This window comes from Pelodiscus sinensis, chromosome 8 (genome assembly GCF_052426305.1).
Source record: "Pelodiscus sinensis isolate ZL-2025 chromosome 8, ASM5242630v1, whole genome shotgun sequence".
In the NCBI taxonomy this organism is placed as follows: Eukaryota; Metazoa; Chordata; order Testudines; family Trionychidae; genus Pelodiscus; species Pelodiscus sinensis.
In genome coordinates, this window is record NC_143059.1 from 20880686 (window position 1) to 20898106 (window position 17421).

General features: G+C 43.4%; 1 protein-coding gene across 5 annotated transcripts in view; it reads right to left on the bottom strand.

Annotated features, from left to right (window-relative positions):
- Positions 1–17421, bottom strand: part of FAM13C (family with sequence similarity 13 member C) — a 189389-nt gene that overhangs the window by 24491 nt on the left and 147477 nt on the right. For 4 of the 5 annotated variants that reach the window (XM_075934855.2, XM_075934854.2, XM_075934852.2 and 1 more), the window contains exons 12-13: positions 16566–16649; positions 15999–16091 (exon numbers count right to left, since the gene is read on the bottom strand). The exons of the other annotated variant lie outside the window; for it this stretch is intronic. In XM_075934855.2, coding sequence (XP_075790970.2) covers positions 15999–16091; positions 16566–16649 — 177 coding nt within the window. The remainder of the gene's footprint in view (positions 1–15998; positions 16092–16565; positions 16650–17421) is intronic. 5 annotated transcript variants of the gene reach the window in all.

Below are 17421 nucleotides of genomic sequence, written 5' to 3' on the forward strand. Positions count from 1 at the left end.
TGGAGTGAGGAGGAGAGCAGAGGAATGCTGCTGAATGCCAGCAGCCTGTCTACTCTAGTTCAAAAATTTCAGGGGGTAGCCGAGTTAGTTTGTACAGAATAAACTTAAAAAACAACAAATGGTCTGGCAGCACTTTATAGACTAACAAAACATGTAGATGGTATCATGAGCTTTCTTGGGCACAGCAAACTTCTTCAGATTACTGGAGTGTTGGATGTCCAGAACCAAAAATAAAAGTGCTGGGGCAGGACCGGAGAACCCCAGCAACCCATGGCAACATGGGGCCGGGGGCTGAAGAAGCCTGGCTGCCTGTAGCAGTGCAGAGCTGGGGAACCCTGGCAGCCTGCAGCAGGACATGGAAGGGGGCCAGAGAACCAAGAAAGCCCATGGCAGCACAGAGCTGGAAAACCTGGCTCTGCAGCACAGAGCCAGGAGCTGGAGAACCCTAACACTCAGGGCAGTCCAGGTCAGGGGCCAGTGGCAGCAGGGTGGACAGACCAGCTGGGGAGGTGTTAGAGAGGGCCAGAGGCAGGAGACTGGCTGGCTCAAGCTGGTTGCAGGGGCCACACCTCCCCTGGTCCTGAAAATTAATTCGGGACTAGTCAGATCCTGACGGTTCTAGACTAGGGAGATCCAACCTGTATCTCTAAAATACATCTAGTGAAATATCTAAATATCTTGGAAATAGCTAAGGAAATATAACCTGAATAACTGGCTAGATAACCATTCTCAAAGAACAGTTACTAATGGTTAACAGTCAAGCTGGAAGTGCATAACAAGTGGCGTTCCCCAGAGGTCAGTTTTAAGACAGGCTCTGTTCAATATATGTCATTGACGATTTAGATGATGGCACAGAGAGAGTACAATTATAAAGTTTCCAGATTATACCAAGCTGGGAGGAGTTGTGACTGCTTTGGAAGATAAGGTCATAATTCAAAATGATCTGGATAAACTGGAGAAATGGTCTGAGATATATAGGATGAAGTTTAATAAGGACAAAAGCAAAGGACTTCACTTAGGAAGGAACAATCAGTCTCACACACAGAGAATGGGAAGCGACTGTCTAGGAAAAGGTACTGCAGAAAGGGATCTAGGGGTCATAGTTGACTACGAGCTAAAAAATGAGCCAACAGTGTGATGCTGTTGCAAAAAAAGCAAACATGATTCTGAGATGCATTAACGGGAGTATTGTGTGCAAGACACAAGAAGTCATTCTTCCGCTCTATTTTTTACTGATTAGGCCTCAGTTGGAGTATTGTGTCCAATTCTGGGCACCACATTTCAAGAAAGATGTGGAGAAATTGGAGAAGGTAAAGAGAAGATCAACAAAAATGATTAAAGGTTTAGAAGTATCAGAGAGGTTAATCTGAATCTGCATAAACAACGAGAAGTCTTGTGGCATCTTATAGACTGAGGGTATGTCTATACTGCCACCCTAATTCGAACTAGGGTGGCTAATGTAGTCATTCAAAATTGCAAATGAATGCAAGGAGGAGTAAAGGTAGTTTGAATTAGGAGCTTTAATTCAAACTACCTAGCCCGTGCCGCGTGTAGCTACGGGGCATTTAAAAATGGCGGCACCCAGGAACATGCAAATATTTTAATCCTGGGCTTCATCTGCAAGTTCGAATGACTATGTGCAGCGTCTACACTGGCATGATTTTGCGCAAATACTTTTAACGGAAGAGTTTTTCCGTTAAAAGTATTTGCACAAGAGAGCGTCTATACTGGCATGTGCCTTTGCACAAAAGATTTGCTTTTGCGCAAAAGCATCCGTGCCAGTGTAGACGCTCTCTTGCGCAAGAAAGCTCAAATGGCCATTTTAGCCATTGGGCTTTCTTGCGCAAGAAATTGATGTTACCTGCCTACACTGGCCTCTTGCGCAAGAACACTTTACTTTTTGTACATTACACTAATGTTGTAATGTACAAAATCAGTGCTTCTTTCGCAAATACTCTGATGCTCCCACTCAGGGATATGTCCTCTTGCTCAAGAACACTTTTTGTAGTTCTTGAAGTTTGTAGAACAACAATGATATCCTTAGTATTTGCTAATAATATAAAGACAAGCTGAGTTTCTGAGTTTTTTCTAACAAGCTGAGTTTCTGAATTTTTTAATTAATGTTTTCAGTTTTTAAGCAGTCTTAGCTTTCAAGGGTTGGTACTTAGGCATATATTCCTTACATTTGATCCAACTAGTTGATACACAAACTGCATGGGTTGTGCTGGTGACTATGGGCCAATTTTTCAAAAAGGGTTATTCTACAGTTGTTTACAGTTCTATATCTATCTGTGCACAGGAAGTTACCACTGATTTGCATACATGGCACAGTAGCTACTAAGGCTGCCTGCATGCACCTACGATGCCTATTAAAGCTGATTTACCCTTGTGATCAAGCTAACTGTGCCTCTGAATATAATCATACAAGTGTGTAAGTATCTGCCCTATTTGACAATTTGACTATTGCTATTATGAATTTTCAGAAATTGTAGTATGGTGAGATAACACCACTTGGAATGTTTTGTCAGCCGATCAGCATGCAGAATTTTTTTATATGATGCTATGGCTACGTCTAGACTGGCATGATTTTGTGGAAATACTTTTAAAGGAAACGTTTTTCCGTTAAAAGTATTTCCGCAAAAGAGCATTTAGATTGGCAAGGATGCTTTTGCGCAAAAGCATCCGTGGCCAGTCTAGATGTGATTTTGCTCAAGAAAGCCCCGATCGCCATTTTAGCCATCAGGGCTTTTTTGCACAAAACAGTTCTTCCCTGTCTACACTGGCCCTCTTGCGCAAGTATTCTTGCACAAGAGGGCTTTTTCCCGAGCGGTAGCGTGAAAGTATTTGCGCAAGAAGCACTGATTTTGTACATTACCAAGTCAGTGCTCTTGCACAAATTCAGGCGGCCAGTGTAGACAGCTGGCAAGTTTTTGCACAAAAGTGGCCACTTTTGCACAAAATCTTGCCAGTCTAGACGCACCCTATGGCTACGTCTAGACTGCATGATTTTCCACAAATGCTTTTAATGGAAAAGTTTTCCATTAAAAGCATTTGCGGAAAAGAGTGTCTAGATTGTTATGGACACTTTTCCGCAAAAGCACTTTTTGCTGTAAAGCGTCCTTGCCAATGTAGACGCGCTTTGCGCAAAAAAGCCCTGATCGCCATTTTCGCGATCGGGGCTTTTTTGCGCAAAACAAATCTCAGCTGTCGACACTGGCCCTTTTGTGCAAAACCTTTTGCTCAAAAGGACTTTTTGCCTGAACGGGAGCAGCATAGTATTTCCGCAAGAAGCACTGATTTCTTACATGAGATCGTTAGTGTTCTTGCGGAAATTCAAGCGGCCAGTGTAGATAGCTGGCAAGTTTTTCCGCAAAAGCAACTGCTTTTGTGGAAAAACCTGCCAGTCTAGACACAGCCTATATGTTTACTAAGTAATGCTCCATTATAGTGCTCTCTCCAAAGTTCTGAATTTAGCATTACTCAGACATTTTCTTCAATCTGTGTTCTGCAGTTTATCAGTTCTCATGCAGTTATGTGAACATCTGGCAAGAACCCAGCCTGGAACAGGCAAAGTGAGCTGGTATAGTGGTTGCTGTTGCAAATCTTTAACAGGATACCTTTTGACTAATTACATTTTCTCCTGTGCACATGGCCCACACAAAAATTAAGTTCCAGCTAAGTCTCCACCTGCACGAAAGGGATTTCACACATCCACCATCATGAATAGATAGTAACATTAATTACTTGAAATGTCCATTGTACATATCCTCATGTTGACAATGTCTAAATGTCCAAACTTTTTCTGACTGGTATTTTTTACTCTGAAAAGTGAGTGAATACAAATTCCTGGGAATAGTTTGGGATAGTATAACCACATAAGTGAAAGGAGAGCTTCATTTGACCCCCTTACATGATTACTACAGGAGTAATAAGATAGCTGGTCCTGTGAGTACAGTTCTAGAAATAATGAGTCAGATCTTCAAAAGAACTCAACAGCCAGATAGGACAGCCGGGGAGCTTAACAAAGCAGAATATCTGTAAAGAGATCCTGCCAAATATTCTGGTCCAGCAGTTAATTGATTTTTAAAGGAGGATATAATACAACCCTACAGAACTAGAAATGTTTTATTAAATTGATGAAAATGTCAGTGAGGTCAGATATTATGATATTAACATATTTTCCTGCACTGTCAGCAATCCAAACATTGCAGCTTTATGCCAGAGCATCCACATGTTCACCCTTGATTTGCCAAACTTCTGATATAATTAAAGTTATGACTAGCTGTAAAAAATAAACCAAATGTTTTATGAGACAATTTAATATCTTAGGGTATGTCTACACTAGCCCCCTAGTTGGAACTAGGGAGGCTAATGTAGGCATTCGAAGTTGCAAATCCTCCTGCAAGGAGGTTTAACAGGTAGTTCGAACTAGGGACTTTAATTCGAACTACCAGGTACCTGCCATGTGTAGACGCGGGCAGTTAGTCCGGACTTGAACATTTAAAAAATGGCGACCGTCCAGGAAGATACAAATCAAGCGTGGGATATTTAAATCCCAGGCTTCATTTGCAACTTTGATTGCCTACATTAGCTTCCCTAGTTCGAACTAGGGAGGCTAGTGTAGACATACCCTTAATGTCAGCACAATGTTATTGTCCTGTTAGAAATAAACTAGTGACTTCATGATTGGTTAGGTTAGCATAACATGCAGACAATTCTTCTGTATTTGAAAATACTGGTCAACGGTAAAACTGATTTTAGGTGAGAGACAGCACTGGTCAGCAGCACTATACATATTAAATTAGATGAACTGATTGTGTGGGACAGCCATGCCATATCTTACCATGGTTAGCCTAATCTAACCATCTTTTCTGCACCCCATTGGACCATTTCTCAGAGGGCCTCCACTACTGCTGGTGTCACAGATGTCATTTCCCAACAGAATGCTCTCCACCTCTCTTATGTTTGAAATGCAAATTTAATAAAAAAAATACTTTGGGCCTTCAGTCTTGTGAAAATACTACAGTTTGTTTGGAACTGAATAGGTATGCCAAATATGTAATCCTTGGAAGCAGCTAACAGCATAATTGAAAAATAGATAGATGCTGAATAGATGCTTGCTTTGTACCATTTGATATTTCAAAAGGTGTTGATAGCTCTGCATCGTTAAGGATGTGATCCATGAAAGGACCAAACTATACTGATACATTTTTCAAGACAACCCATTTGCCCATGTACTTCCCAAAGCCTGTTTCTGCTGACGATATCGAATGCCTTGGTCCAGTCAATGAAAATCACATAGAGGTCCTGATGTTGCTCTCTACATTTTTCTTGTATCTGCCTGGCTGTGAACATCTTGTCAGCAGTGCCTCAACTGGCATGAAGCCCACACTGACTTACAGGAATGATGGCGTGTCAAGTACCCCCTGATCTTGCACCCCTATCCGCAGCAAGATGAGACTCCACCAGCCAGTAGAATAGAGAGGGTTTATTGCTTCTCCAGGATAAAGCACAGTATAGACATGATGTGGTTACAGGAGTCAGGGCCTACCCTTGGGGTAGGGGTCCACAGGCTCCTGACCCCTCAGTACTCAGCTTAGTCTCCTCTCTTCAGGTCATCCCTGCCAAAACAGCTTCTCCCAAAACCACCGAACACACATCCCCCCAGGTAGCCACACCCCTTCCTTTGTTCAGGTGAGAAACCCCGGCAGGTCATTGTCTATGTGCTGGAGCTCAGGGGTGACCCCCTGCTGGACAGTACTTACAGACACAGGCCAGTGGGGGTCACCCACAGCCCACAGCCCAAGCATAGCAACCAGCGAGTGGATAGCACCTACTACATCACAGATGCCATTTGTGAATACATGTAGTGACAGCCAGTTGGAGAAGATGCGGGCCAGGATCTTACCAACTATAGACAGCAGTGAGATGACCTGGTGGCATCAGGCGTGCATGGTCACCTTTCCTCTGGGATATGTGTACAATCAAGGTATCTTTAAAGTCCTGGGGGACTTGCTCTTTCTCCCAAATGGTGATAAATAAACCGTGAGATGGCATATCAGCTGGCCACCATCAACTTTAGAAATCGCTGATGGAATTGGGTCACTGCCAGGTGCCTGCTTGACAGCTTTTTGTCAAGAGCTGGTGGTTAACCAGCTGTCAATCATTAGTCCACTAAGGATTCTCTTCAGAAACGCTGCTGCCAAAAGTTATCATCTGGTTTAATACGTTGCTGAAATGTTCAGTGCAGTGGTCAAGGATCTTAGCTCTATGTATAACTAGAGTGCTGCCATAGCAGAGCACCCTGATCTGGAGCCAGCAGCGCCCGTCTTCAGCCTGTCATACAATGCTTTAAAACTATGTCTAGCAGCAGTGTCTTGAAACTTGACTGCTTTATATTCCCACCAGTCCTCTTTCATTTGCCCTAATTTGACTTGTGCCTTCTGTTTAGCTCCAATGTATGCTGATTTTCCTTACTGTTGATCCAGACCCAGTGTGTCACATGCATCTTATCAAGGAGAGCTCGAGCATCTCCGTCTTTGTCATTAAACCAGTCCTTGTGATTGTATTTTTGGAAACCTAGTAGACTGAGTGCAGTTTTGTAGGTTGTGTCCTTGGTGTTAATCCAGTCCTTCTTAATAGTGGATGGCTCCTCTGGACGTTCACTATTCATGACTAAGAAAGTGTCACGACTGAGATGAAGCAATGCTTGTGTCTCAGGCATTTCAAGTTTATCTACACCCAATGTTTTCCAGCAGACAGCAGAATGATGATGTTTGGCAGACAAAGGCAGACACGGGGTACCATGGAGTTGTTAGAACAAAAGCATTGCATGGGTCAACATCAGAAAGATCTTTTTGTTTTGTAATCCTAGACTCACAGAACACTAGAACTGGAAGGGCCCTCGAGAGGTCATCGAGTCTAGTCTCCTGCCCTCGTGGTAATGAAGTAGTCATTCATATGCCAATGCTTAGACTGAGGGTGCATCCAAAGGGAACCCCTTTGTTTGCCTGTTGGAAGAATGTGCTTGCAATAGCAAGCTCATGCTGTGCACAAGTGTAAGAAGGAGGGGGCCATCTGAGTTCTTGCTTCCAATACTATGATGTCCAAGCATCTCTAGCCACATGGTGCAGTCCTCTCTCGCATTAAAATCGCAAAATATATATAGCTTGGATTTAAAAGGTCCTGAAGAGACCACCTTGTCATCCTCTGCAGCAGGCAAAGTGGGTGCATGTGCACTAACAAGTACAAGGCACTGTCTCTGCCTCTGTCTAAGCTTTGCCTTGGGCTGATGGCACGTGGCTGGGATTCAAAGTAGTGACGTCCTGATGGCGAAGCCAACTCCTGCTTGTCTTGGATGCCCATCAGGCTAACCCACACAATATTTTGAATAGCCTATTCCAAGTTCTGTGAACTGGCTGGTGCCAGATATGGTATGTTTCATGTAAGGCTGTGATAGTGATGTTATCACATGCAAGTTCTCTACCAATGATTAATGTTCTGCAAGAAATGCACGTATATTCCAGCATGGAAAGTGCAGCTTCGGTTTAGATATTGATTTTTTCTTGTGACTGCAAAATTGGATATCACAGTTAACTGACAGGAATACATTGGAACAAGTTGCATGTATGGATTATTTTCCCTTCCCTTCTCATTCCAAAGAAAGCAGCACTATCCCTACCGAGGGCTGCTTTCTCACCTGGGTGGGATATGGGACGTCTTGTTGTCCCAGTTCAGCAGACAGACGACCATCACATCCAGGCTAGTTACCATGCCATCAAGAACAGCTGCTTTCCCACCCATCACCCGGACCACAACAGGCTCAAGAACAGCTGCTGGGCTGAGACCCTGTTTTTTTCAAACTCATTTCACATAAATGAAGTGCAGCTTGACAGCACGCAACGGTAGGAGAAGTAACACATTAAAGAATGAACAAGAGGGCAGCACCCCCTGCACACTATGCTTGCCAATCCCACTCTCAGCCAGGGAGGGCCCGGAGCTAAGCTTGCTCCTGACTGGCTCTTCCCAAACACTGGCTGCTGGGGAAGGCTGGGCCCTGAGGCCACCCTAAACCCAGCACTCCCTCTCTCCTCCCCCAGCTCTGCCTGCTGGTCGATCATGGATCTTTTAGTCACAAATTTAGGGTTACGTAGTCTGCTTATACTGTAAGTAAGCTCAATTGTAAGAACGCTTGCAAGATTTTAATATTGAAAGGATGATAGACCACATTCTGCTCCTAGCCATTTCAGAATAAATCAGAATATCTCCATTAAAGAGAATGGCATCAAATTCACACTAGTACAGCTGAGATCATATTCTAGCCCCCAGGCTAAACTGTCAAGGCCTAATTTGCTTCACCCTAGTGTAACAATATTTACTTCAGTGCAGTCATTCCTCATATACGCTGATATAAGTGAAAAGATAATTAGATCATGTAATAGTAGGAGGCCATCACAATTAATACTTGTAATTTTGGGGACTCCCTTTCACAGATAAAAGGCCAAAGATCTAAACTGCCTGCACTAAAGAGTACCATGTCTGATGCTATTCAAATTTCTGTCTCACCATTTTCAGGTTACATCTACTCTGCTGGCTTTTGCCGTTAGCGAATATGCTAATGAAGCACTCATTAGCATTTGTCATGCTGTCATTAGCATATTCTCCACCCAAGGCTTTTTGCGAAAGAGGTTTTTGCACAAAAACTAGCTGTGTAGACGGGTCCATTTTGTGCAAAAACTCCCTTTGCACAAGATCCTTATGCCTCAAAAAAGGAGGTATACAGGATCTTGCACAAAATGGATTCATCTACACTGCTTGTTTTTGTGCAAAAAGCCTTGGGCAGAGAGCTTCATTAGCATACTCTCTGCCGGCAAAAGCCAGCAGTATAAACATAGCCTCAGAGTAAGGTGCTGTGGTAAATGTAGGTCCTGTTAAAAAAGTCTCTGTGAAAGACAAAGAATGCCCAGCTTTGCTTAAGACCTTTACGTCTCATTACCCTACTAAAAGGCATTGCTGATGTTGTCCAAGGAGTCTTGCTCAGGGTGCTTCAATTATTACACTATATGACAATTTGTTTCCTGCCTATCCAAAGGTAAGCAGAGATGTGTACAAAACTGTAATTAGCAAGGGCCAACCACATCAAGCACAAAACCAAACCATTCTGCATGCTTGCCACTGAAATCAACCAGCCTTCCATTCCACTCCTAAAAACCCAACCCAAACGAGACAAAAATAACCCTGTCCACACCACTGTGTGTATTGCTTCCTAAAGCAACTCTTATGCAGCCATTAGTGATAGCCCTTGCTGTGAGCCAACAGCTGCTGTTGATCTCCTGGGGTATGTATACACTAGCTCGTTAGTTCGAGCTAGGTAGGCAAATGAGGGCAACCGGCGTTGCAAATGAAGCCCGGGATTTAAATATCCTGGGCTTCATTTGCATGTTCCCGGGCGCTGCCATTTTTAAATCCCCCTTAGTTTGAACTAACTTCCTAGACGCGGCAGTTAAACATTAATTCGAACTAACTCCTTAGTTCGAATTAACTGTTACTCCTCATTCCACAAGCTCTGCTAAGAGCCTGTATTGAGAACTGGATGATTTGATGCATGTAGTGTATTTTCTTTAACAACCTTACTCTCATGTTTTTCTTTCCTTTAGTAATAAACCTTTAGACTGTAGATTCTAAAGGATTGGCTCAGCGCGGTCTTGTGATCCACAGTGTAAATTGACCTGGGAACTGTGGCTGGTTTCTTGGGACTGGAAGAACCCGTTTGGGGTGGGTGAGATTGGGTTCTATAACCCCTCACCTGTGTGTTAGGCCTGGGGCTGATTGGGGCACAGGAAGAGCTGGAGTGTCAGAGGGGTTTTGCTCGTGAGGCTTTTGGCTGGCTAGATTGGCAGCTGAAGCATTCGGCATGACTGGTTTGTGGCCTATTTGGGAAGGTTTCCAGTCTGGGGCTGTAATGAGCCCTGAGTTTGAGAAATTCGCTGAGCAGATGCCCTCAGCTGTGCCCAGACTCGGCCCGGTCTGTCACACAGGGGCATATACTACACTCCCTAAAGTGGAGTAGCATTGATTTACTTCCCCTGTGCTGTGAACTGGATGTCCCACTGTGAAGGGGCAGCTTTGTGCTTCCTCTAATGTAAGGGCTGTCTCTGTCTAACAGACAGCAGAGCCCTTAGGGTACGTCTACACTAGCCCCTAGATTGATCTAGAGAGGCTAATGAAGGTGACCGGAATTGCAAATCAAGCCCGGGATTTAAATATCCCGCGCTTGATTTGCATGTTCCCGGCCGGTCGCCATTTTAGAAATTGACTAGCCCGAAGTAACTGCCCGCGTCAACATGCGGCAGTGAAACGGGATTTCAGAATAAAGCCCCTAAATCGAATTAGGTGGTTAACCTCATTCCACGAGGAATGCCACCTAATTCGATTTAGGGCTTTATTCCGGAATCCCATTTCACTGCCGCGTGTAGACGTGGGCAGTTACTTCAGGCTAGTCAATTTCTAAAATGGCGACCGGCTGGGAACATACAAATCAAACACGGGATATTTAAATCCCGGGCTTGATTTGCAATTCCGGTCGCCCTCATTAGCCTTCCTAGATTGATCTAGGGGGCTAGTGTAGCCATACCCTTAGAAAGCAATACTTCTAATTACTAGCTCTGAAGTACAGCACTGTGATTGCTAAATTCTCATCTTAGTAGAACAGCTCTTCATGCTCAGGGACTGATAATATCCGTAGTATTTATGATCAGTGTTGGAGCATGAAATTTGCCTATCAAGGTTTGAAAGTCCATTTCCCCAACAATATTCTTTAGTAACAGTCACATCCTCCACTGAACAACAGGCTTCCAATAAAGTCATCAGTGTGATGTGTTGGATCACAGAAATCCCCTTTGGGTTTTCCCCCAGTATGCTGATCAAGCCACTGATGCCCACCTTCCTGCCCTCTGGGGACCTGTCCTCCTGAGACAGAAGCGCTGGTGTCCATCAGCCAAGGCACTGAATTGGGGTTTCTGCCCCCTAGAAAAGTACCAGAGACACTGATCCAGCTCAGCTCTGGGAGGGTGCAGTTATAAGAGTTCAGCACCCAGGAATACAGTCCCCAAAGAGGACCAAAACCGCAAATAAATCTGCCTTACTTTGTGTAAAAGAGAAGCCCATAAGGTCAGCCCCCTTTATCAATGAAAGACAGACATGCACAGTGGTTCCTACCCCAGGTAACAATTATTTACACTGAGCTTGATAATAAACAAACGTATTTTTGTTACATATAATAAGTAGGATTTAAGTGGTTATACGTGAAAACAGACCAAAGACCTTCAGTTATCAGGCTTTAATAACTTCAGTTATAAGGCCTCTTCCTGAATCTTTTCTTCCAAACACAGGTCTCTGTACATCCCAGGTTTGAGCCTGCCTCCTGCTGCATCTCTCCTCCTCCTGGACAGCTTGGATAGATGCTAGGCAAACTCAGGACTAGGGTTTGCTTTCTCTACATTTCCCTCCCCCTCCCCCCAATGTTACAAATTGCCTAGCCCACCTGGAGAAGAATTCAAGAGACGAGCTCCTATTTACTCTATAGTCCGTGTGGCTTTATGTCTGGGATTTGAGTTCTTTTTGCTGCTGCTAACAAGTCCTGGGATGGATTCAGCCACCTCAGAAAAGTCATTTTCCAAAATAAATTGTGCACATTTTTCAGACACAGTAGCAACAATGAACTTAGCGTGGTTTTGCCCTCTCTGAACCACCAAATTCAGCCAAGTCCCCAAGGAAGCTATCTTGTTCCTTAATCAGATCCCTCCAGACTGAAGACATAACCCCAGTGTCCCTCCATGCAGGGATGTCTTGCCTAGTCACCCTGGCAGACTCCATGTATTTCCTGCCTGACTTTGAATTAACCAGTTTTATAAATCCTGTGCAATAAGTAGCCATTGTCTGGGAAGCAGAAATGTCATGAGTTACCTGCTTCTTATTCCTCCCCGCTCCCCCTCCCCCCGCCCCTCCATAGATCATCACCTTGTAGTGGTGGAGAGGCTTGTGTGTTCCAATGACCCCAGGAGCTATGCTGCCTGGAGTCATGTACTCCCTTAGGGTCACTGATGGAAGAACAGGGGTCACCAATGGCAGAACAGTCGAGGGTGAGGTTCCAGACAAAGTATGATCTAAGAAGTCCTCGACAGCAGAGCAGATGGAGGATAATTGCACAATGGAGGTGAATCTGTTGTGTAATGTTACAGCGGCTGGAAAGGCGGATAAAGGCTGCAGCAGACAGAGGACCTCCAGTTGTTGTTGTGTCCATCCATTGGTTTCAAGCCCTCTATCTGTCAAGGACAGAGGTGACTGTTGTGCACCAGTCTCCCCATATTAAGAGAAGTCTCACACAGGCATCTTCCAGTTTTGGGGGAAACACCTGCACAAGTCAAAAGTCCGAGGGTGATCGGAGAGTGGCAATGGGAACAGGACAGTGGGATCTGGAAGTTCCTAGTCACAGACCCACACACAGGCTGTGGTTGTGTGATTCAGTCGTCTTGCTCGTCATCTCTTCCCTTGGCTTAGTGTAATCTGCAGACTTGCTGAGGTGCAACTCATCCGTCAACGTAGTCATGTAGTTTAGACATACCCTCTCTGTCGACAAAATTTCTGTAGACAAAAGCCTGTAGTCTAGACGTACCCTAAGGTGCCACAAGACAATATGTTGTTTTTAAAGTTACAGACTAACATGGCTGCCCCTCTTAGACTTGTTCCTGAACAATTAAATCACACATGTCCTACAAGCTTACAATTCCTTTCCCTCTCGCCCACTTATCTAGCAGGGCTTTCCATTTGGTTAACATAAGCCACATTATTTACCCCAGCCCCTCTCGTAAGGGATCTAAATTTCACCCTGTAAGTTTCAGATGCAATCTTAAACTGTTTTAAAACCAAATCCTTGGATTTATAATGAATTGAAACATCAGCCAAAGGCATCTTATTGAATATGTTCAAGTCAGTCGTGTAACCAGAGTGCTCATTTTCTGAGCCTCAGGAATTGAACTGAATGCATGCCACATAGTCTTTCTAAGATGATACAATATTCAGAGATGGCTGCAGACTCATCATAAGCTAAGTACAGTTGGTCCCAGTTGTGGATTTTTGAAGAGGTGAATCCTGCTGCATTGAGATGCTGACTCTCCCAGTCCAGCACAGTACAGCCAGTTCATCCCTTTTTCCCTCTTTTTGGGCTGTCTCTTTGTCTTTTTCAAGTTCTCTCAGTTCCAGAGCTCTTTGATGAGCAGCTTTTAGTGGTTCCTCTTCTTTCTCCTTCAGCTCCAGGGCTAACCTCTGGGCTTCCATAGCTTCCTCATGGGCAGCCTTTACCCTGGCAGTTTGTAATTCCATTTTAATCTCCCTAATTCCATTTGTTTTTATGTCCTTCCTCCCTCTCTGCCACTTGCCCTCTTGAAGTTCCAGTTTCTTCTGAGCCTCAGTCCCATTCATTTTGCTGATTCTCCTGTCTGTATTTCCCTTACCCGAAATAAGCAAACAGAAAATAACAAACCAGTAACTATTTTGTCTGTCTTCCAAAAACCACTTTTAGAACACACTTAAAATTACTAGCACCCAGAGCAACCAGCTGTGCACACTACCTTGCTTAACTGTGAGGGGTTGGATCACAGAAATCCCCTTACAGTTTTTCCCCAATATGCTGATCAAGCCACTGATGTGTATCCTCTGGGACTCCCCACCACTCTGCCCTGTTGAGCCAGAAGCTTTGCTCCTTCCCAGGTAGAGCATAGAGTTGGGGTTACCATGACACCCCCCCCAAACAGAGCAACACAGACATTGAATCAGCTGTTATAGGAGGGCTCATCTCTAATGGTTCAGCACTCCAGAACACAGACCTCCAAAGAGGACTAAAACCATAAATAAATCTGTCTGACCCTGTGTAAAAGTTTCACACAGAGAAAGCTCATAAGATCAGCCACCTTAATCAATGTAAGAGAGATATGCACAGTGGTTGCTCCCCCCGGTAACAATTATTTACACTGGGATTAATAATAAACTTGTGTTTTTATTAAGTATAATAAGTAGGATTTAAGTGGTTGCAAGTGAAAACAAATCAAAATAAGTCACCAAATTAAAATAAAGAAAAGATGCCAACTAGTTCTAATCCACTAAGGGGCTTATTACATGCAAATGATTACTCTAAACAGTTGTTCTTATTTCAGGTAAAAGGCTTCAAGTCACAGTTGATCTTTATTCTGACTTGGGTCTACATCTTTTTCAGAGTTATTTGTTGCTAAGTTTCTTCACGTGTATCTTCTTGGGGTAGGTGAGCCAGTTTCAAAGACTAGATGAAGACAAAGATCTGAGAGCTTTCCATTTCGTAAATAGATTTTTCCCCGGGGCAGGAACCCTGTGTTAAGACCCCTCATCCCTATGGAAAAATACCACATCCAGATCGGATTCCAGTACCAGGTTGCATGTCATGAGTCTTTCTGGGACTAACCACAGTTTGGGCTTACAGGTTTGAGTGCTGAGCCATTATATGTTCCTAAAATATCCCTCATGGCCTTCCTTAGCACATTTTGAATTAAAACCGGATTCACACTTTTTGGCTGTGTCTACACTGGCACTCTTTTCCGTAAAAGGGATGCTAATGAGACACTTCGGAATTGCAAATTCCGCGGGGGATTTAAATATCCCCGCATGAACATGGCTGCTGCTTTTTTCCGACTCGGGGTTTTGCCGGAGAAAAGCACCAGTCTAGACGGGATCTTACGGAAAATAAGCTCTTTTCCGGAAGATCCCTTATTCCTACTTGAATAAGGGCTTATTTTCCGCAAGATCCCATCTAGACTGGCGCTTTTCTCCGGCAAAACCCCGAGCCAGAAAAAAGCGGCAGCCATGTTCATGCAAATGCCGCGGGGGATATTTAAATCCCCTGCGGAATTTGCAATTTCAAAGTGTCTCATTAGCATCCCTTTTATGGAAAAGGGTGCCAGTGTAGACACAGCCCTTATGTCTAACTTCATATCTAAGACTGAATCATGCACAAGAGTAGGATATACGCTTTTAGTAGACTGTAACTTTAAAATTGTTGTTACATGATGCATTTTGCATAAAGCATCTTTGAGGTAGACATGTTCATATTCATAAGCCAATCAGAACAATACAAATATACTCCAGTTGAGAATCTGGCCAATAATATTCATTGTATTATAAATACATATATATAACCAGGAAAGAAAGAGGGACGTATAATTGCAATACCCATTAAAAAGAGCAGTCCATCTAATTTGTTACTCTGCCTTAAGTAATGACTGTTACCTGATGCTTTAAAGAGGTAAAAAAAACCTCTATAATGGGCAATTATATAAGTTTCTTTCAATTATAGAATGTTGATGGATCATGCACTGAAGTATGAGATTTTTAGTCTCTTAAGTAGAGTATGATTATTTTTAAAGCCATATACCATTGCTAAATATAGAAAAACTGTCCAGAAAAAATCTCATCAGCACAATCTTAAGGCAGTTACCCTAAAAATTCATTATATGGTTGTTACTATTAAAAAGGAAACTTCTGGAAAGCATTACTAAACCATAGTAACTACAATAATGCAGTTCTAAGGCTACTGCTCATCTGAGAATAGGACAATGTTTCAGATTCCTTTATGTAGTAACTAGATCAGTAACAACTTGCCAATAATGACCACTGCATATCTAGGAAGTATCTTTAAAGGAAAGAAAATGAAAAAATATGGTAATATATCCTCACAACATTTCAACTGCCCACCCCTTCAGGCAAATTTATCTCCAGTGCACATAAGTTTGTGTTTACTGTTTTAAAGTAGTTAAATCAGAAATGCCAAACCATGAAACTAAAAATTTAATCATTTTTAGTTATATCAGAGACATCAATCCCACATCCTGTTAAGCTTTCTAAACTACTAATGTTGGTTAAGCAAAGTGTTTAGGAAAATGCATAACGTTAAGCATGCAAATAATTCCACTGACTTCATGTTCTATGGAACTTTCGAATTCACCACATGCTCTGCTGTATCTTGGCCTGCTCTGGCAGGTTTCTGGCCATAGGTACAGGCTTAGCATCTTCAATAAATAAAGTAAAATGTAAGTGATAACTCATAACATTGTGTCCTGGCTTATAAAACTTTTCTTCTATGATGTTAAATGCTCTAATATCGTATACATTTCAATACTAAATTACAGGTCAGACTATGTGTTACTTCAACCACAACATACCTAAGTCAAGGTGCAAATTATGGAAGATCACAATAGGGCCTTGAGTATTGTTACCATTAAGGTTGCAGTGTTTTGCTATTGAAGACCAATATAATGTCATCAAAATCTGGCTTTGTTATTATATTTATTAAAATTTTGTCATAGTTTAACATTTCCATCAATGAACATTTATATTTGAAGGATGCTTTGAACCAACTGCACTAACATTGAATGTGTAAGAGTGATCTAAATATATTTAATATGAAATCTCAAAAGTATTTCTTAAAAGAAATTCTATGTAATATAATTTGAAATTTACCTATCTTTCCATGGTATACTTACAGGCCGTCCATGAACACTCTCAAAATATAGCAGACATTTCTGAAGACTGATTTTTTCCAAAGCCATTTGCTTTTTTGTCATATCCTATTTAAAAGAGTTATTTATAAGATTATGAGTCAATATTTCATCTCAAGGATCTAGGAAGTTATGTTTTAAAATGTACTTTTTCCAAACACTAATATAAAAGATCCTATTCCTGCTGTCATTGAAATCAGTGAAAGCTTTGTCCTGAGCAGGTGCCAAGTTTGATCTTCAGCTAAAGCATTTGGAGTGTGGGAGGGGTTCTGAGCTGAGCCTGGGGCAGGGAGTTGAGGTGCAGGAGGGGGTTCTGGATGCAGGCTCTGGGAGAGAGTTTGAGTGCAGAGGGATTCAGGGCTAGGGAAGAGGTTTGGGATGCAGGAGGGGTTCAGGACTGGGGGCAGGGTTGGGAACACTGGCTCCAGCTGGGTACTATTTACCACAGGTGGCTGATGGGTGGTGGTGCAGGGGGCTAAGAGGATGTGCAGGACCAGGGAAGTTCCCCATTACTGGCTTCCCAATGCCCATCCCTCCCCACTGCTGACTGCTTCTGTCCTGTGCCTAGCTCTGCTGCCAACAAGCTTGGGCTCTGCCTCCACCACCACTGGGCTCTGGCACCAGCCGCACCAGACCCCGCTGGCTTGGCCAGGACTTCCCAGGGCCAGGGCTCCCTAGCTGTCACCACAGCTGGAGCTCCACGACTGCCGCCGACCCCACTGCCGCTGTGGCCAGAGCTCATAGCTGCTGGGAATGGAGCTCCGTGGCTGACACTCAGGGCTGGACTAAGGGGTGGGCTAGCCAGGTAGCTGCCCAGGGTGCCAACCTATGGGGGGTGCCC